The 22,308-nt window shown below is 37.9% G+C and overlaps 1 protein-coding gene across 1 annotated transcript in view; it reads left to right on the top strand.

Annotated features, from left to right (window-relative positions):
- LOC121947680 (protocadherin-9) overlaps positions 1-22,308 on the top strand; it is a 276,936-nt gene that overhangs the window by 165,582 nt on the left and 89,046 nt on the right. The window contains exon 4 of the mRNA XM_042492770.1: positions 21,779-21,980. Within this exon, the coding sequence (XP_042348704.1) occupies positions 21,779-21,980 (202 nt within the window). The remainder of the gene's footprint in view (positions 1-21,778; positions 21,981-22,308) is intronic.

Genomic DNA, 22,308 nt, shown 5'->3' with positions numbered 1-22,308 from the left:
ACTGCGGGATAAGTGCTCCAAGCTGCCTTCCCTTAGATGGGCTATTATTCCTGTTCCATTACACCTTCCGAAATCATGCTATATAAATTGACTCGGTCAGCTATTTCAGTTGCAATGGGGGAAATGATGCTATTTTAAGATTTTGGCACAGGGAAGGTCCACAGTTTGGATACAACACCAGCGTGCACTATTTGAACACGTTATACTTGAATGTGAACAATTTACACACTACAGGGTCTCTATATTTGTGACACTCTCAGATAGAAATGCAGTATGTTATGCTTAAATTCCTCTGAAATCCATTTATTTTGCAATTTTCCATATGTTTTATTTTTGAATTTTACAGTTTGCAGTTCTTTTTCAGATGGGGTATTTACGTTTTCATGTGACAATCCAGAATGTAGCAGCACTGAGTGGACAGGATGTGAGCATGCAGAGTTTTATTAAACCCTCTCCAAACCAGTGACTGTAAATAAAGATGGTCATCATAACAGTCTCCCAAAAGTAAAGTCAAAACATCTCTGTTGTCACCTGATGGCTGTCTGTTGTGTAGGTCACGAACCCCGCCATCCCCGCTATGTAAGCTGATTATTCTAAACGATTATTTTTCTTTATTTGACTTGCAGACTACCATCTAATTTACATTTGTATATTTATACAGTGATATAAATCAGCGAAACAGACAGATTTGGTATTTTCTGAATTTTACTGACTGTTAGCATGGACATTACAAGGACCTCAGACCCAAAATATACACTGCAAGCGGACTACTTAATTTTAAGTGAATTGCTCAACAGCTTTTGTATAGGAATTATTCTGTCTGTAGCTTTTTGATCCATATAAGCAGGTGGTTGCAGTAACCGTCATCACTATATGCGGTTTCTTTATTAATACTGTAACTTTGTATTTTATTATATTTGATGCTATAAAAAAAGGGAGTGTGACATCAAAATTGACATCTGTGGTTGTCAATCGGTGCGCTTGCGTGCAATGATACAGCTGGCAGTTGAGTTGGAGGGGTGTATGGGCAGGAACTTGATACCCAGGCTTACCCACTTACTGTGCAGGCTCTGGCTCCAAATGACATCAAATGACATAACCAGTGAAATTCGGCAGGGTCCATATCCAGCATATTTTAGCTTTTTTTTTGCAAGTAGGTATAGCTGAGCCTTCCGTAGCCATGTGACAGTCCATAAGCAGGTGCCCAGAAGAGATGCTAAGTAAATGTTTAGCAAGATATAAAGCATCAGAATAAAAGACAGATGGTTAAGATTAGGTTTAGGGTAAGGGTTACGTGTTGTTACTCATGACGTAAATCACATTTCTATGTATTATGAATAAAATTAATGAAAAAAGAGTGTTAGTGCTACATAACCATAACAAAAGAACCATGGCTTAGGTGGGTTCGTCTTGTACTAGTTGGTTGCATGTTTTGTAGGGGCATGTTGTGTAGAAGACTTCAAATAAATTGTTGCTATTGATGTATTCATTTTTGTACATTGAATGGAAGTAGAGATATTCATCATATTCATAATATACAGTCAGTGATGCAAACAGTGGAAAAAAAGCCCACATATAGACTACATACTGTTACCTAACTACAATAAACCTAAACAAAGCATGATGTTACATACAAACATGAAATTATACTTTTGACAAGCATGCATCTTTCTACATGTTCACTTTATTTAGTAACCATTCAGCGGATTTTATTCAAGCTAATGAAGAAAAAAGAAAAAAAGGTCAAAGTATGAACTGTAAAACAGTTTGAAAAAAAAGATACCCCCTGAAAGTATGAGCTTCTAATGGGAGGCTGTTTTGGCAAGTACTGAATTATTTACTTATTATGTGTAATTTATAATCTTCCAGGGAGACAGACAGGCATGTCTCTGCCTGTTCAGTTGACATGTTGACCACAGGGCAAAAACGGACTGTAGGCTGTTGAGTTGATGGCTACAGAGATGGAGCAAGGATGCATGCTGAGGATCTGTCATGCTTGTTCACAAGGCTTCACTGACACTGCGCATTACTGCAATCCTGCGTTTGTCCCTGCTGGCTTGTCTCGCCCTTACTGTACTATGTTACTCTCAGATACGACTTCACCCATTAAAGGCACGATCAAGCAAGCCTCCTCCTTTAACATGATATAAAATATTTAAATTGAATAATTCAAAGGTGATTTCTAAGTTAAGACAACTTAAACCTAGAAAAGTGATTAGCATGCCAATAGGGATGATGGTGAGAGAAGATCAGGAGTTGAGTACATCAATCTATCTGCGCAACCTGACCACTAGTATAAAAAGCATGGCCGTCACCAGAGAGCCCTTCTCCTGCTGTGGGAAATCAGGGCACCCTGCCTCGGGCTGTTGGTGTAAGTACTTGGAGACTACAGAAGCTGTGGCTCTGTGGGTCACAAAAGAAGTACATAGAGAAAATGAAAGTGACCAGAGAGAAAAACAAAATGGAAAGATTGAGCATGGGCAGAAAGATCAAAGTCAGTTTGATGCTGATAGTTAGGATGCAGTGCATGTTTTATCCATTTTCACACAGTCATGAGTCATGACTGATACTGGCTAACACCAGCGTTGAGGGCAATGTGGTGTGAAAAGAAGATAACACTGGCATTTAGTGATGTTATTGAGACGCTAAAGTTACAGATCTGCTTTGCTTTTTAAGACTTGTCCATATTTTACTGGAACATAAGAAGAAGTCAACATCGCTGCCACTGTACATTATTTAAAGGGTCCCTCCTGTGCAGCCAGGCCAGAAATGGCAGGGAGGCTTCAGCTAAACTGAAAATAGAGACAGTGGTTCTCTACAGGAGATCTTGAGAAAGCCTTACAACTGTTCAGCAGAGAACTCGCAGCACGGAAAGTGTTGTATATTTAAAGCCACCTGTCAAACCAGGAAGCAACATCACAGTTTAGTGATTGAACCGTTGATGTCAAACCAAGAGGCCTAGAGAGCTGTTTTAAAAGCAGCTGCAGAACACAAAAAAACACAACAGGCGCTAATGTGTATAAATTATGATCACAGGGGACGAAAGACACTTTAAACCTCTACTCATGCTGTGAATTAACCCCGTCTACGGGAAATAAAATTTGATTATTACAAAACTGCTTTCTTAATTACGTTGTTGTGGCAATGGAATTGCTGCACACATTATGTTCGGAGACAGCTGAACTTCTTTCAGGTAACGAAACAGAACATTTAGATGCTGCATGTGCTTCTTATGGAGGTGGTTAGAAAGGATGGCGGACGTATAAAGTGCAGGACCTCGACAACACGTTTCAGTCTTTACAGCTCGCCGATTAAACAATAGTGATAATCTTGGCATAATTTTCCACCATAGTGATACGATAATTGTTCAGTAAATCCTTCATATAATGAAACCACCCATATGTGTGTAAGAGGGGGTGGTAACACAGCCTTAACGCCATTAACCAGTAGATGACCGCGAGACCAGTCACCAATGCCTGTGGCACCATTGTAATGTTATAACAATATTCAACAAGCACAAAGTTATTTTTAGCATGACTGTTTTGACAATAGATATCATGGATAACCGTGACTGAATTAACCACACAGCGTTAGCTACAGTAGTTTGACTCATCTAATGAAAATGGTAAGTTCGGGGGTTCACATGACTGACTAACAGGCTATTTCATAATAGTAATAATATAAATATGATTTTTGTCTCAGTCATGTCGGGTAAGTTCATGCTTAGTTACTGTTTTGATCGAGAAACAGCAGAAATTACAAACTGCTGGTGTAAAGCTTGTACAGAAAGTGCAGACCACAGCAGAGATTCTTATTTTATTTGTTTGCATTGTCAGCTAAAACACTTGCAAACTATTTCAACCCTTTTTTATGAGTTTGACCTGTTTCTCCCCAGAATTAAGATTTATTTTTTTCATAATTGTTTTCAATCAACCTCAGATTTGGAAAAATGTTCTGCTGTTTGGCAAATATTGTCATGTTCTTACTGAAAATAATAGTTAAAAATACATTAATCATACAGTTTCTGTAACTTTCACTCAGAAGCAAATATAAGCCTTTAAAGTTGAAATAAATGATGAATTAACTTTTTTGGTCAAAAATTATTTATTGACCAATATGAAACTTTTATCGTAATAACATTTTTAGCCATATCGCCCAGGTCTCGAAAAACAGCCCAGAGGGATGTTTTATACCAGGTTTCAGTTCCCATTCTCAGGAAAAAGGGAAAGTTAAAAAACTGTACTACACTGTCTATGATGCTACTGATTTGCTTCTACCACTGCATTTTATCCAGACCCAGTCAAACACATTTTATAAAATCTTCACACCAGCATGTCTATCAGTGTTTTCAAATATGCACTTTAAACCAGTCAGATTGTTTTGCCTTACAGTTAATATTTTCATTTTGGTTTGTTTCATTTGTGTTTCCAGTCAGATGTTGGACATTTGTTAAAATTTAAAGTAATAAGTAACAAGTAAGCGGTATACCTGGGGTAAAGCCCTGTAGGTATGCCAACTTAACTGCTCTTTAATGGGCTGCTACTGCTGCTGCTGCTGCTGCTCACTGCTGCTCGCTGCTGCTGCTCACTGCTGCTGCTCGCTGCTGCTCGCTGCTGCTGCTCGCTGCTGCTTGCTGCTGCTTGCTGCTTGCTGCTTGCTGCTTGCTGTTTGCTGCTTGCTGCTGCTTGCTGCTTGCTGCTTGCTGCTTGCTGCTGCTTGCTATTGTGTACAGTGTGGTAGTGTGGGTTTATTTAAAGGATATACAAGGAAAATCTCAAGGCAATACAAAAAGAAAATGAATTTCTAATAGTTAAATGAGCTGTTTATAGAATGGATCTTTTTCTGAGCTTTATTTACTCCATTTAATTTTGTCATTTTTTGAGGAAATTGTTCAAAGCGAATGCTCTCTCATTAGCTCCTTTATAAAATACAACCCCTCTACAGATTAAAGTCTACTTCTTTCAACATCATTTGAAGACTAATAATGGAGAACATGATTTTAATTATTTTCATGCATGTTGTATCATATTGGTCATCATTGGTTAGAAAATTAATTCAGTGTTAAAACCAAAAGAGAGGAGGAAGAAAGATCTTGATGGGGGCCAGTGACCTCACCAAACAGATAATGTATGGGCTCCTACATTGTGGAAATGTCTTCTGGTCCATTAATATTTATTACTTTTTTAATCTCTTTGTCTCTCATGTTCTTTTGTTTCTTCTCCCTCTGTTGATCATGTGCAAATCTAGTCTCCATCCTGCTGCATGTTCACAGTAAAGGTCAAAATAAAAGGCATCTTTCCTAGAAATCCAACAATGCTGAAAATTGCCCCTCTTCTACTGTACATAAACATATAATGCTGTTTTTGTGTACATTTTAGCTGAATGGTTTTCGATCAGTGGAAAAAAAAACTGCAAAAGAGAGAGAAGTGTTCCTTTTCTGTCACAGCCTCCCAAAATGCAAACAGGCAGGCGATCACATACAAACAAAAACAAATTATGCACTGCGACACACTATCCACCACTATGCATTACGCCGGCGCCTTGCTTTCACTAGAAACTGTTGGAGGGAAATTGCTGGCTGCTTGGCAACAAAACAAATGGAAAAGGGTCTGGGTGATTCTTATTTTCCAGATGATTAGTTGCATCAGAAATAATTGTTGGTAAGATCATTGACCATAAAATTAATTATTAAGGCTTGAGCTTTCCCTCATTGTGACTGTCCTCTCAGAAAAAGTTAGTTTCTAATTTCCTGATGGGTGAAATGGCAAAACAGCAGGTGTGTACCGGATGTATTACAAAGCCCAGATAGTGTCCAATATAGGAATCACTATAATTGATGTGTTAGTAGGATTCTGTGCCACACATGCTATCTATTGATATGACATATATATATGTACACACTAACCTTTCAAGGAAATTTTATTCTTTGCATTTTTATGTCCTTGGACCTATAATAACAACAACAATCAATGTTTTTTTTTGTTTTTTTTTAACAGACCTCATATTTTTTTAAAACATAGGCCTCTACCAAATTGTTGAGGTGGCTGTTCATGGTAAAACAAACAAAAAATAATCAAAATTAAAAATCATTTAATGTATCATATTATGTACCAAAGCATCTCAGAAAAGGTGAAAAAAATGGTTGATTTTAACAACAGCAAATATTCATCTTATTTGTGTTTCATAAAAATGCAACTTTATCATCTTAGCATCACTACTTTTACCATAAAAGGCAGATAGTGGTGGTTTAGATGACAACAATGAATGATCAAATGAACCATTTGGTAGAGCGTGTTTATAAAATTATTTCCCCCTTATTATATTTTTGTATTAAATGACACAAAAATGTTCAGTAAGGCCTCTAAAACTACAACGTATCGAATAAATATGCCAACCTTTGAAAAAAATAAGCACTGTTTATTTCAGCCTATGCTAATATGTTTTCGAGAGAAAGTTTTTCTCATCTTCATTTCAAGTACAAAGTGTGGAGTCCAGGCATTGTGCATCTCCATCATTATGGTATGTTTTCATGGTTGATGTTTACCTGTGCATCCAGGCATTTACTCCTTCTGCAGCCTTTTCTTATAACCTCTAACAAATCCCATAGCGCGCACTTACATAAAATCATTGTCATTCAATTAAAAGTGCTTAACTGCACCCAGTTTTAACACCCACTCATACCATGTACTTTGTAATATTATTATATACATTGAACACATACAGAGTGCACTCATCGGCACAAAACCACAAACATAATTTGTGGGTGTGCTTTGAATAGAATAGTTCACTCCTCACCACAATTGGCCACCCTCATTCTGCTAACTACAGGTCATGAGCAACAGTTTATGCAGAACCAGTGTCATCCTGAATTATGAAAATAAGAAAAACTTGTTGGCATTTTACATTTTTGCAAACATTGAATATATTACATTTGTACATTTCATACCTAGCATCAACATTTCTATGTACATCTGCTCTGATTACATTCATCTGAGCTCACACTGACACTGTAAAGGTGTCTACTACACACGACTGCAGGCGCCCAGAAATTCTCCCCCATTCATTGTATACTGAAAGCAACTGATTTGCTGCACAAAGCTTGCTGAGACACCTGTGATACCGGTCAAGGTAATGGTGCAATGACAAGAGGGCGAGGTGATTCAAAAATGCAAAAGGTGCTCACATAAAAACAGCCACTCAAGCAACAGCACCAGTGACTTTCTCTACAACTTTGTACAACAAGAAAATGCTGAAGTGAGACTAATGATTAATGTAAAGAATCTGATAATTTAATTTAAAAAATTATGCTCTAGTGAATCAGCCGTTTCCAGTTGAATTAGTAAAATATGACTGAAAATGGTTTTGTGCTGTTGCTTTTTGCGAGTAAACACCCCTGTCTGGAGCTGGTAGAGAAGTGGGTGGGCGACTGTAGGACAGACATAAGTGAGCAATGAGACAGAGAGGACACAGGTTTGTGCGAATTGGTCACGTGTTGGTCACATGTTCTCCAAGCCGCAGATCACAGCAGATCACAACAGACAACAAAACCGGTTGTTTTTTAGTGAGACATCTGCGACACTTATAGCCGTGATTTTGCCACCAAAAGCGCTTTTTTAAATTTTTTTTTAAATTTTTTTTTTTATGAAGACAGAGATAGCTTTCCAGCCATAATTGTGTTTTTTTGTGAGACATTGATGATATTTCTAGTCATGGTTGTGCCACTAAAAGTAGTTGTCTTTTGGCGAAGCCATTTTCTGCTGTGATTGAGACACCAAAAACCGGTAGTTTAAGCCAAGTTATGATCTTTACCTAACCATAACCATTTTTTAGCCTAAACAGAATCACATGTTGACCACAGCATTGTAGAAATGTAAAGAAAGTTTGAGCATATCTGCCACATATCAATGAACAAATCTTACACGTCTGTGGCAAAAAAATGTACAAAGCCAACATTTTTATTTGGTGACTTGGTTGTTTTACTGTGTACTATAATTTACAAGGCGCTAAAGGGTTTGCATCTGGGTTATGGTTGCATGTTACTCCACCATAACTCTGGAAGCAATTATCTGAGTGCATGTGCAGTATTTACCCTTAAACAACATTAAACTTCTGTAAAATATAGAAGAAAAGGAAATTGGGGGGAATTAATGAGGATCTTCAGTAGAAATTCCACATCTTATCATTCACAGGCACAAGTGTCTCTGCTGTGCATGCCTATATAACACCATGGTGGCTTGCAAATACTGCAACTGCAGGGTGCCAATAGTGATATTAGGTGGCATTGTCAACACCTTGCCATGGTGCTTTAGCATCAAACATCACTTCTGTTATCACTTTCTTCTTCCCATTATCAAGTGGTATGAGCATCTGCTGCTTTTGGGAGAGGTTACACATTTCCTTATCAAGTGATTTAGTACTGATATCAGCCATACTGATAAAGTGAAAATTACATTCTGTTGCAGTGGAATGTTCTCATTAGTGTGGTCCCCAATTCAACAAAGCCTTTTCAATTAATTTTAGGCCATAACTTAAAAATGCTGGTTAGAAGAGTGAGAGATATTGCTGTACATTGGCTCTTATTGTTTCATTGTCTTTAAACAGCAGCTACCGCGCATACAGATTCTCTTTAAGCTGCAGTATCAGACTAATCAGTTGTTGCCCATGCCATTAGGTTTTAGCACTTTATAGCACTTCGCTAATTTTCCAGTCAGTTGGATTCAGCTTTTAACAAGAGATTGCGATAATGTAGGAGCTTGTGAATTTAACGTGTGGATTAGTTGCATATTTCAAACCTAAATTTATTAGATTAACACCCTCATAATACCTTATTTCCATTAACCGACAGATAAATAAAATCCAATTTATTGTTAACGTGGATAAGAGAAAGGAAAGTGCTATGAGATATGATAGAAAGAAATCACTTTTTTTTTTTAAGTCTACAGCTAAGACAGTTGGTTTGACAGATTTTGGCAGACCAGGCTCACTACTCACATTGCTCTACACCTATGCTGATGTGGCAAAACAGGCACAATCAGTCAAGGAATGTATGTATCATATGGATTTATTGACTGCTAATTATTTAATGTATGAAGTACAGAAATTAAAGTTACTTTATCAGATCATCGGGCCTATTTCACCAATATCTCCCTGAGTTCATGAATTAGTTCTTGAGAAAAGTCCTAGGAAAAGTCTACTCTGATTCATGACGTGTTCTGAAACCCTAGAATTATTTACACTTCTGGTCTTATAATGATGAATCCAGAGTCCTCATAAGTAAAAGCGTGTGTCAGTTCATCCGACAGCATAGATAAATGCTGTGCAAATGCCCATGAAAGGGCATGAGACTGCAGAGTCATGTGCACACACAGAGACTAAAGATAAAGAAAAGTTGAGAGACATGAAAGTCTGAGAGGGGTGGAGCACGGGACTCTAAAAAAAAAAAAAAAAAATCTACTCTTGAGAACAGATAGTTCTGCAGAAATTGAATGCCTAATGAGCTGTCATATTTGGTAGCATCAGGAGTGGAAAAAGTCGCATGGGAATCTAAAATTATGTGCTATTATAAACACCCAACCTGGACACTATACACTTAGGCGTTACAGTAGCACAGCTGTCAGGATTGAGGACAGAGAGGGGCCCCACAGAGCTGTCCAAGGAGTGCTTGTGTGTGTGTGAATTTAGAGAGAGACATAGAGGGGAGAAGGTGAACTATTTCACGTGATATTTCTGTTAGTTAGTGATAACTCAATCAGATTGCTACTTCATCACTTTTTGTCCCACCAGACAGAACCGTCAGTAATATGTTCAAGTGTGATCAGTCACTAATTATTACATGGCATGGTTCCCATTAACATCACTAATGTGAATTAAAATGTTAGTATGGAGTTGGTTTTGAAAAACAGTAATCCATTTTTTAAAAATAATGAAAATAATAGTGAAAATGTTATAAAAATGTTATTGTACTATAAATTCTATAATATTATACAAGTGTAGAATCAAAGAAAATGCAAAAAAAACATCTTTTTGCACAAACATGTCAGCACAAACTGTGCATAAGAGTACTCTTTTGTGTTCATAGATCCTGTTTTACCTAAGAACAAATCCCACATGAGAAAACATTGATGAATAAAGAAGAGGAAATTTCTTCTTAAGAACAGTTGGTGAATGATATCCATAGATATTTCGATCCCCAAATTTTAGGAAAAAATTGCGTCATATCTGGTACAAATTCTACAACTATTTAGCTGGGACTTATAGTTTATAATCAGTAAATTGACATGACATGCTGATTTGAGTCCATTCAGAGGTTATATTATACACCACTATCCCACAGCTGATATCATTAATAGAATAAACAAGATATTTCTGATTGCATGCTGCTCTGGAAACGAACATCCTCACAATCCTTGTATTTTTGAGTGAATAGCATACCAAAAAATTGAGAAATTTAGATCACCAGTTGCCCGAATCAACCAGACCTCCCTGCTGCATCGATTTACATTTGATCTCTCAAAGCTGAATAATCATGGCTGTGTAAATAGCCATTATTTCCGCAGGATAAACAGGGATCCAACTAAACAAATGTGTGCTTCTGTACCTGTTTGGTGTAATGGAATCACAAATAGGATTTAATGACAGCTAATAGGGTTGTAGGTTATTATGAATCATAGAGTATGCCATGATTACGCTTTGGTTTTTGCATGAGCACAAATAAATGTGTTGGCTTTTATGCAACATGAATGTATTTTATTTTCTTCTGATTACCTTTTAATATTTCTAATTTGTTTTAATGGCGCCGTGACAGAAAGGTATTTCTCTGAAGCATTTGTGGCGAGTAAATGGCAAGCTAATGTTTTTCCATAGTGCCACAGAACGGTGACTTCAGTGTACACTGTCTCCAGCTGAGTGCAGCACCGAGATCACATGGACTGTAACTCATAAACACATCAAGCTTCCCCATTTAGTGCTCAGGGCCTAGCCTGCTCTGCTCTGTAGTTAACTGTCTCTGAGTGTCAAATCCTTCATCCTGATGCAGGAGACACACATGGAGAAGAATTTATGTGTCTCTCGTTTTATGGCTGTGGATGTCGGCGCAGGGTAGAGCCGATGAGTGAGTCAGTAGTGGTTAACTTTGTAGCTAATGCTCTGTGGCAGTTGCACAGGTTTCTTCAGCTCTGCTTAAGGCACAGAGGGAAGCTGGTTGAACTACTCCTGTCTCACAGTTCTCACTCAGCCAAGTCAGGTTATTTAACAGCACGCCAAGGTTGGAATGTGGAGGGAGAAAGAGAGAAAGAGCAAGAGAGAGGGAGAAGACAGAGTGTGTCGAAATCCATCAGAGAAGGTAAGAGGTCACTGCAGGGTGGAGAGGGAAAAAAGAGCAGATGAGCCTAAGATGTCCACATGTAGCCGCAGCTGGTGTTAGATGACATCAATTATAAATGAAATGTCATCCCTCTGAAGAAGTCTGTTCAGTGAAATTGTGTTTAGTTTAGTGAGGTTTTGCTCTTGTTTTCATGTAATAAAATGTGAAATTGAAAACCTTTTATGCTCACCAATAATGTGGAGTAAAGCAGCCATACGGAGCTGTAGGTTAGCTAGGTGTAATGACTGTATATAGAGGTAAGACATGCATATCTAATGCAATGTATTCATTACATGTTTCCAGATGTAGACAGCCTGAAGTGTCAGTCTAGGTTAGATCAACCATCATTGCGCTTGTTAGTAGCATTTAAAGCTTAACTTAAGATACTTAGAGAGCCATCCTGAAGTTGAAAGTGAAATTTCTAGGTTTGTTCCTTAAGCTTTGCAGCCTATAAAGGGGAGATTGTATTTGTTTATTTGTTTTTGTGCCTTTGATACAATAGTTCAAAACCATTCTATAGTTTTTGAAAACAGCATTTAACCTTATCTGAGCATCTTATATTGCTTGAATAAGTTTTGAGTTGTAAAAAAATGAAATAACCTTGGTAAAAAAAAAAAAAAAAAAAGGTTGCAGTATAAGAGTTGCTTTCAGCACTTACATCTCAGTGTCAGGGTCAAATCCTACACATGGCTATGGTGGAGAAATGCATGAGCTTCATAAGCCTTTCAACAATAATTTTAAACATTGTGTACTTTGTCTAGCAATACTGTTGCATCATTTTAATGTTATAACCTGTAAGTTTTCATCAACCCCATTTTGAATAATATTGACTATTAGAACTTTTCAGTAATCATCAACCACAGGAGACAATTTAACAACATGTAAGAATAAGTTGAGAATGTTGAAAGAATATTCCTTGTTGAAACGATGTGGCAATATGAGTCATCTTTCTTCGAGTGCAGCTGCCTAAGGCAGTTTGCTGCCCTGCAAATTGGACTCTTGGACCTACACTCAGGGTTCCCATGGATTCTTAAAAGTCCTAAAAGGCACTGAATTCATTACTTGAAAGGCGTTAATTGGTTTTAAAATGTCTTAAATTAATATTTCAAAAGTCCTAAAAATGCTAAGATATGGTAAGTGTTTTTTTTTAACCATTCTTTCTGACTGATCCTGTCTAACCCTAACTGGCTGATAAAGGTTGATTTTTTTTCTTTAATTTAACATTTTTTAAATGGTCTTAGATTTAATACCAAGCTGTGTTAAAAAACAAAATACAATCTTAAATCCCACTGCCCCTAAGCTGTAGGAACCCTGCCTGCACTTGCTGTTACATCAACTGAAATCTTAAAGCTGCCCTAGTCCTTACATTTATGTTTACAATGGAAAACATAGAAAAATGTAGTCACTTAAAGTGATGAGCCCACAGAAAACAGGCACCAGACTCTAATTCCCATTTTAGCATCTTGCAGGTCAATGTTTTGGTTTTACTGGTTTTGGTTTAGTCTCACTGCTCTAATCATGTCCACCTTTTTAGCTGCTGCAGGCAGCTGTTTTTGTGTGATAAAACTGCTGGGCGCGACTTCTCCAACACCAAATGGAAGACAGACAAAATAGGCGACATGATGTGAAAGACAGTGGAACATAAAGAGGCTAAAGAGCCAGACATTTCTCTCAGGAGTTAGTGGGGACCAAGCGGCAACCTCTGGGGCTGAAAAATGACATCAGTGCTGAAGTGCCAAAAACTGCAGTTCCTTGAATGGCCACATGAGGCTGGCTCCAGAAGTGAGTCGATCCCCATAGACACCAGTGTTAAAATGCCCAACTTCACAGCAGAAATAAACATGTTTACAGCCTGGTACAAAAAAAAGGTTTTGGTCTCTGTAGCTAACTTTACAGTTCATTACAACTGTGCGGGAAGTGAATTTTTTAAAGTTATGCAAAATTAAAGGGCAGTGCTGCTTTGAGTGACAGGCTGTCTGCTGGGCCCCACCACAATGTATGAGTCAGATCAATTCCTTGCTTCCCTAAAGCTCAATCCTCTCATCCAAATTTGGTTGTTTCTGGCTCCAAAAAACAAAACTGATATGGCCAAAATGCTGAACTTGTTGCTACAAAATGAGAGTCACACTAGCTGCGTCAATTATTTGAACAGTCTGTGGTGGAGACCAAAACTAAGCTAAAAGGAGAGTGCATATTGGACTTACAGAAACATAACTGCAAAAACATCCCAATATTGTTCCATGTCTATCAGGTGATTTGTTGGATGTCTTGCTGCCCCCTTGTGATCAAAAAACCCCAAATTAAAACAAAAAAAACCCTAGCCATATTAATACATATTTTGACTCTTGATGTTTCAGTAAACTGATCAATGATACTTAAAAGAATATTTTCATTCTACATTATTGGTCTTATGAACTCACTTAAAAAAAGGAATGGCAAAAGTTGTGTCACTTTATTGTCCTTTGTCTGCGAAATGCATGAGTATAACACATTTGACTGAAACACAAAAATCTATTTAACAAGCAAGAAGCGGCGGGTAGGGGTGCTAATGCTCATGTATGACAGTCGGATGAGATGGTGTCAATTAGAGACGTGTAGACAGACTAGAAGAAAACAAATTGGACTCTGAGGACATTAGCGAGAGGAAACTTGTCACAGCAACGTGAAACTGCCCGTCATCTGTGAAAGATGACAGGTGAGAGTGTCTGGTGACGACACTTGGTTTGATGCTTTCTTACGAGAAAGAATGTCTGAGTGTCTTCTATGTGGGTTAGACAATAAATGGTTGAAGGATAAATAAATAAACATGCATTCTGCACTATGCATACTGCATCCATAAATTTGCACAACATCATTTAGCCCAGAAAGAGTCAAAATGATGGACTGTGCTGATAATCACATGCTAAGCAAGTGTTCTGTAAATGACTAACACAAAGCACACTGCTGTTAGACATAACACACACGCTTGGCATGTCCACTCTTCCAAGCTTGCAATTTAGGAAATGGGTCAGATATGACTTAGATTTATGTATCTTTGTGTTTGTCTTGGTGTGTGTGTTCCGTGTGTGCGTATTTGTGGTGAACCGGAAAGCGAGGGAGTGACTGATCGCGCTTCATTGTGAACGTGGCAGAATGCAGATGTTTCTCAGAACTGCCGCGCTATGATTTAATGATGAAAAGCAGAAGGCAGCAGACTTAGACTCTAGAGAGGCAGCAGGAGCAGACTACGTCAATATTAGAGTCAGAATCAAAGACGGGGGAGATTGTGATTTATTTGTCACTTTTTATTTGAGTGTTGCTTACAGAAACAAGTTTGGGAACTCTTTTTATCTCTGCGTCTTTCATCTTTTTTGAGCAGTTTGAAAAGCTTGTTTTTGACTGTGTTTATGTCATCAAAATAGAGCCCTGGCTGACTGAGATTGTGATGCATTTTATCCCAAAGGGGATCCGAATGTTATGTTGACAGGAGGCAGTGTCTATCATCTGCTAATGTTTCACTTGATTTGATGTTTTATGGAATGTTACAGCTTGTCAGGGTTGTGGATGAACACTGCTGGGAATAGAGTATGACACTGGAACATACTTTCTGAAAAAACAAAAACAAAAACAAAAAAAACATGAGAAAAGATAAAGAAAAGGACATACATTATCCTATTTAAGGGTTAATGGCATCAAATAAGTCTCTTTGGCTCCAAGTCATTTTGCTGTTTGAGCGTGTGTTAAAGTATAACAATAGCAGTGCAGAGGTGTTAGACAGAGAGAGAATGATAGAGAAAGAAAAAATCAATCAGCATGATCAGTTAAAAAAAAAAAAAAAAAAAAAAAAGAAAGAAGACAATCGCATTTGTGGCCTTTTATTGATTAAAAAAAACAAGTATTTTCCAATGTGGCCAGCAGATGGCACAGCACCTTTGGTCTCTCAGGAAAGGGGGAAGAGTGAGAGAGGAGGGCAGAGAGAGAAAGAGATCTTTCTGTGAGTTTTGTTTTCCTGGTTGACTGATCTCCCTCAGTGGTCTGATTGTGAGAACGGACTCGTGGGAAGTGTTCTCTCACCGCAGGTGTCAGACTGCTGTTAGATAAGATTATTTGTAGGGGTGAGGGGGTTGCATTATTTTGTGTGTGTGTGTGTACGTCTGCTCAGTGTGTGCTTCCTCTCATTAAATGTCTGCCTGATAGAAATGTAGTGTTATATTGAGTTCATGTGGGAAACAATGCAACACAGAAGTTGTTTTTGACTTACACACTGTGCTCCATATGGCCACACTCAGGAGGAGAAAGACAGGAAGGCACAGAGAGAGAGCTCGTGCTCCGAGTCATAAGCCCTCTCCCTATTTGTTTTCTGTCACATAAAACCAAAGTTGTATTATTTTTGTGTTCTACGGGATTGAGTCTTAACTGTGCAGTGATTCTGTATATTTCACCCACTGATTGTGGTCTTCGGCAGAGGTGTTGACATGAAGTGCTGCAGTCGCACAGCACATTGCTGAAACATGTCATAATACTCAGTGATATCATGCTAACAGGCACTTTGTATCTCATGTTATGGGTGACTTTATTTATGTATCTGTTTACTGACTTAACCTCGACTTTAGTTTGGGTCATGTATTTGATATTTCCTTAAAAAAGATAGAAATGCAAGCTATAGATCATGGGTGTCAAACTCAGTTTTTAGTTTATGAACACACATACAGCCCAATTTGTTCTCAAATGGTCCAGGCCAGTAAAACCATTATAAATAACAACATGTCCAGTTGTCTCCTTACATTTAGCATAAAGAAGTCCATTCTGAAAATGTTCGTTCATTCAAGAAACAGATGATGAAGAGCCTGAGGTGAAAAAATAAGTGCAATTTCAACAATATTATGTCTGTTTTTCCATATTCAGTCAGTCACTCACTGTAATTACATGTACGTTTTTCCATTCATTTTCACTAATGCTGGCAACACCACAGCGAACTAAAAAAGCCTCTGAGGGAGCATGTTAGAGGGGAACATTGCCTGAATTCTAATATGTTATTTCCATGGTTTACAAAAGTTTAGTCAATATTTTTGAGTACAACTTACTCAAAGTCAGAAACCAGAGAAGTCTAAAACTTGTGATGTCATAATCCATAGACAATGAAAGGGAGCCGGATTTTGTGGACCTATGGAATATTTGTTTTTTTTTTCTATACTCAAATGAGCTTTTCTAGTGTTCTCAGTTGTGAAACAGAAGATGTACCCATATACTCATTCCTATCCTAATTTTTGGATTTGGAATAGTTGGAATTTTGAAAATGGGAGTACAGTAGTTTCCCTTTAACCCTTTGAAACCTGGAGGGACATCACTTCCCTTGTTCTGCTTTCAGATGCTTTTCACAAGTATTTAAACCTTTGAACCCAGCAAACCGGTGTGATTTCTTTCAAAAACCTAAAAAAAGGCAATGGGCAACTTGGAAATAGATGTTTCACAATTTGCAAGAAATAAGTAGAGTTAGAAAATGATTTTCAAAAACCCAGGGGAAATTTTCTAGGAGGAAACGAAACAGCTAGGAAAAAACTACATTTATAATTACCATAATAAAATATTTGAGATTATGCAGCATTTTTATGTTTTTTTCCCAGTCATTTCAATTCATTTCAATTCATTTTCATTTCAACTTTATTTTTAAATTTATCTTTTTTTTTTAAAACAAATTTATATTTTTGTCAGGCTTAGGTTTTAAAGGGTTAAGTTATCCACTGCGTCATAAACGATGTCCAGATCTGGAGTTTTAGCTTTAGCAATAGGGTTCCACCAATATTTTAAGATGAAAGTCTGATAAAGATTCTTTTGTGCTGAAACTGCTGATTTAGAACATTTTGCATAATGTGTAATGACTTTAAATACAAACACAAAAAGTATTAATTGTAAAGACATCCACAAGGCCAAATGTGACCCTTTGTTAGGCCAGTTCTGGCCCATGGGCTATGTGTTTAACACCTCTGCTTTAGATCAATATAATGAAAATTTAATTAATTTATAATACTTAAACTCTCTACTTTTCCAACAGCTTGTAGTTATAAGTATTTTAATTTTTATGTAGTATGTTGATCCATATGGAACTTTGAAGAAGACTTTGTATGCAGATACTGTAGGTTTATCTATTGTAAGCTAAGAAAAAGGCTTTTTTTTCCTGTCAGATTTTACTCTCAGTTTGCTTAATATTGTATCCTTTCTATGAAGACCCAAGGGCAAACGCTATTCTTAATAATTTGCAGGCTTGCTGGAATTTAAACCTTCCGGCAGCAAAGTGCTGCTATTTGCTTTGTGTTCGTTAAAGTGAGTGTGTTTGGTCAGGCAAATTATAAAAACAAGCGGATAATAAGGGTTAGCAGGCACGATAAGCCATAATATCTTGTAAACTGGCAGCAGGGATAGTTTAAGCCGGTCTTATGCTAATGTTACTTCAAGTGACAGTGAAAGCAACAGAGAAATACAAATATCTTCAAACGCATGTGCAAACACAAACAGAACACACAGTGACACAGACAGCGAATACGATTTAAAACTGGACTTTTTTATTGAGAAATGCAGTGAAATTATAAATGATGAATTATAAATGTTGCTTGGAACAATCCAGGTGTACAGTAAATTCTTACATTAAACCTCCTCCTTTGCTGAGACCCCCTGAATAAAATCCGACAGGGTGCTGAGCAAGACTTCATTTTAAAGTCCCATCAGTCCAGCAGTGTTTGACAGCACACACAGAAACCATTAACCCAATCAATGAAGCCCATTTTTTTTCCTCTCCTAGAAGTCAAAATCAAAGGAAATTACATATACAAAGTTATTATTGTTTCAATTATTGCTCGCACTTGTCATGTTTATGAGAGAGGACCATTTTGTAATATCACATTTGTCATAGTGTATTGTGATTAATTGAGAATTAAGATTGCTGTTCTTTCTCCCTGGGCTTCAAGCAACAGCAGTCATTTTACCACCGTCATACTGTCTACTGCGTTTCCTTTTGTATTCACTCACTTCATGTATTAATCAGAGTATTCACATTATTTTGTTAATTTTATACTGATGGGCATGTACTCTAGATACTGTCATGTACTGATCACAAACCTTTTTAGGAAACCTTTGCAGCAGCTTCAGGAATTGTACATCACTCCTGATCTTATACCTCACTGAGTTTAATGGATTCACACCATGCTGATCTTTTGGTTATCGAAAGCTATAACACATTTCCCTCATGTGTCACTGATGGAAAGTCAGTCTTTTCATGAAACTAGGCTGTCCATGCAGTAGGAAGACACAAACACTTTTGAAATCTGGACTGTGACATTTTCTTTTGCTCAAGAGGTAGAAAACCTACAACTACTAGAATGCACTGCACTGCACTGCACTGCACAAAACCAATAAACAGAAAATAAAAAGGAAACAACATAGCAGCTGGCTAGTAACAAACAATTTCAATTACACTTAAACAGTGCACTAAAATACGTTTCCAAAGACATTTAAGATAAGAAATAAGCAACGCCGTCTCGGTTCACATATTGGTCAGCATTTATGAGTTTTTACTGCTTGATCTCGGTATTGTCACCTTCATTTTTACAATACAGTAAATGCTATGGCACCCACCTCCTGCTAACAAATCTAATATCACAGCCAAAAGTGGACTAAAACATGTTTCTGAAAACATTTTAGATGATAAATCAGCAATGTAATAATAGAATCTTGGTTCATATTTGATCAGCACTGCTGTGTGGTCTCAGTTTTTTCAGCCTCTGTTTTTTTTTTTTAACATTTATTTTATTTTTTACAATACAGGAAACAGTGTGTTGCCCATTTGCTTTTCATAAATTCTTGTATAACAGATAAACAGTTATAAATATGTTTCTAAAAACAGGCAAAGCAGTAATAGAGTCTCGCTCTGTATTTTTTGTATGAGTTTGGTCCGAGTTTGAGAAGGAGAGAGAGAAGGGGTCGGGTCTCTCTCTGGATCAGCTCTTTTTCGGTCCTTGATGGCAGGCTTACAAAAATGCAGAGGCACAGTCTGTATTTCAAGCAACAGCCCAAGAGCCAGCAAAAATTGAGAGATGAGAGGGAGATCTGGGCGTAAGAGGGAAGTCTACCATGTCATTTACACATACTTCCCGTGTTGTTATAATACAAAGCTGGTTAAAAATTGGCAGTGTATCCCTTTAATTAATTCAAGGTTTGCTAATTCTGGATATACACTTTGGATACTACTTTCATGTAAAAATACACAGCTGTCTCCTTGATTCTGGAGAGGGGTCGTGGAAAAGCTGCCAGTATCAGTATTGCTAGTTTGACACTTTCAGGGCAGCCAACAAATAGAAGGCTACCTTGCCTAAGGCCAACGTCTTTGGCATCAGCAGAAAGAAAAACATATGAAGCCACTGCTAATTAACTGCAGATATACCAAACATGTCAAATCTTTAAGGCTTGCCTTACCCTTCTGCTTCCCTGGGTTCATTTTTTCTATGAAACGTTTGTAAATTAACAGAGATAGCATGCCTCTGCCTATGTGAAAATAAAAGTGCTACATTGCCTAATCAGTATACTTTTACCGTCACAAAAAACAAAGCAAAGAAGGGAACCCCATTAGAGAGCCCCCCCTCCCCCCCAGTTATGTCATCTTCATTCGAAATGCCACATCTGATCATCTGCCTCTTTATAATTACTACCCGTGACATTTATCCAGATTCCTATTGTTTTACAAGACCTTTAGATTTAATTATACTTGATTCTGCACTTCCAGTTGTTGCGAGAGACTGCAAGTCTGAAGCCTTGTTCAAATCTTGTTTTTAATTTTTTGGCAGTGCATTTTGGAAGGTATTATTTCTGATAATCCACACACAATGTGTTGTCTGTATGAGGGAGAGCTGTCCAACTATCATCCAACTGCTAAATGTGATTGATAGCTATTCATGTGCAAATTATATTTCAACTATTGATCGCAACTTATTTCCGTTTTTCTTTAATAAAAAGGAGCAAAATGTTTTAAATGGCATATAAAGCAAGGCCAGTACAATCCATGCAGCTGTCAGCCTTGAGTTTCATAAAACATTCTTTCTTGTCATTTCAATTCAGTCTCCCTTTTGTCGGCTGAGTATTATCAGTGTCATTGCAACACTGGGCATGTAAGAATTGACATTTTCCTCCAAGGTTGTTATAGCTGTCTATCTGTCTGTCTGTCTGTCTACATCATCCATCCCTCATGAAAATTAAACACCACGCATCTAAATCTGAATCCAGCTTCTTTTTTTTTCTTGTACCCACAGTCTCTTAGGTCTGCCTGCGGGTCCCCAACCCCCGCTTCCCTCGCTACCCCTTTTTTTCTTCCTTTTTTCCCTCTTTTTAGTTAATTGAATGTTGTATTTTTTTTGGAGCAGTTCTAAAATATATAATGAGGTCATTTGCATTAGACTGCAGATTGGATGACCTTTGCTTTTCCCAATAATTACTGTAAAACTCGTCTGTGTCTGTCATCACCGAGTATGTGGCAGGGACCTCTCTTTGCTCACGAAAGGTTAGCTCGAGGCTTGTGTCTGGACTTATGAAAAAGCCTGAGGAAAATGTCATTAGAGCAAGGGGAAAAGACACTCGGAATTAACAATTGGAAATTCAATCAGGATGGCTTTAAGGATGGTGTGTGCGTGCATTTGTGAGTGTGTTTGTGTGCATATCACCAACAGAGGAGCTGTACGACTTGTCCTAGGAACACTTGTGGGTTAAGAAATTCCTCTCGTCAGTGAAAGCGCAGAATGTGGGAAGAAGGACACCCAGGGGGGCGACTTCTGTTAACGCTGCGGGCCACTCTGACTTTGCCAAAGCGCAAACAAACTGACAACCCAAATTAAACAATCGGGCTGTAAATGTCCCTGCAGCAGTCCTCACAAACATGATAATATGCTGCCACCAATATCTAGAAACTCCGTGGCCTTGATTAATTATGCCTGACATTAATTACAATATGCATTTATGAATGGCTCGCAAATTTTGCACCTTTTCACGTTGCTGAATTTTTGTAACCGTGCATGATGTTTAATTTGCATGCTGGCATTGGTTGTCATTGTGCAGTGAAACGTGACTGTATTTACCATGTGTGAACTCCCCTTCCCATCAATAACTCGGCCCAAATCAAAAGAGGCTTTTTGTTCTACAGTCATTCTCAGTCTTCTGGAGCTGGGAATGAACCCTTCGATTCATCAGTGCCTTCCTTACTTATAAATGTTTAATACATTTTAACATCGTTCAGACAATCTTTTAAGGCTGCCTATTTCACACTGCGGTACTGATCAGTGTGGCAAGCAGCATGCATGAGCTTGCTCAGCTCAAGTGTAAAATAATAGTGTTAAATTTTTTGAGGGGGCAGAGCAGAGCACTAACATCAGAGGCTCTGTTTTGTGCTCTTGGTTCTAGTCGCAGCGGCGCGTCACGTTTCACCTGCCGGATGGCTCTCAGGAGAGCTGCAGTGACAGCGGTCTGGGGGACCACGAGCCTGTAGGCAGTGGCTCCCTCCTCACACAACCTCTCCCTCTGGTGCAGGCGCAGGACGACTTCTATGAGCAGGCCTCCCCTGATAAGAGGACTGAAGCAGACGGCAACTCCGACCCCAACTCTGGTGAGTTGTAATATATCTATATGATATAATATATCATAGCAGACTACCGCTTCTTTTAAATGCATGGTTCTCTCTCTGTCTCTCTTATTCTCTCTTTTGCAAACTGTGTGAGCTTAAAGCACCATTCAGGGTCCCTGCAGATCCTGAGAAAGTCTTAAAAGGCTTAAAATCCAAAAATAAGGCCTTAATAGATATTAAATTGCACTAAATCAATCTTTCAAATGTTCTTAAAAGTGCTCAGACATAGAAGGCGGGATTTTAGGAATTATTTCATTCTGGTGTTGCAATGCAAAATTAAAAAATAAGTGGTAACATCTATTTTATTTTT

Source organism: Plectropomus leopardus, chromosome 1 (genome assembly GCF_008729295.1).
Source record: "Plectropomus leopardus isolate mb chromosome 1, YSFRI_Pleo_2.0, whole genome shotgun sequence".
In the NCBI taxonomy this organism is placed as follows: Eukaryota; Metazoa; Chordata; class Actinopteri; order Perciformes; family Serranidae; genus Plectropomus; species Plectropomus leopardus.
The sequence above is the reverse complement of the archived record's forward strand: the minus strand, read 5'-3'. Positions and strand labels throughout refer to the sequence as shown.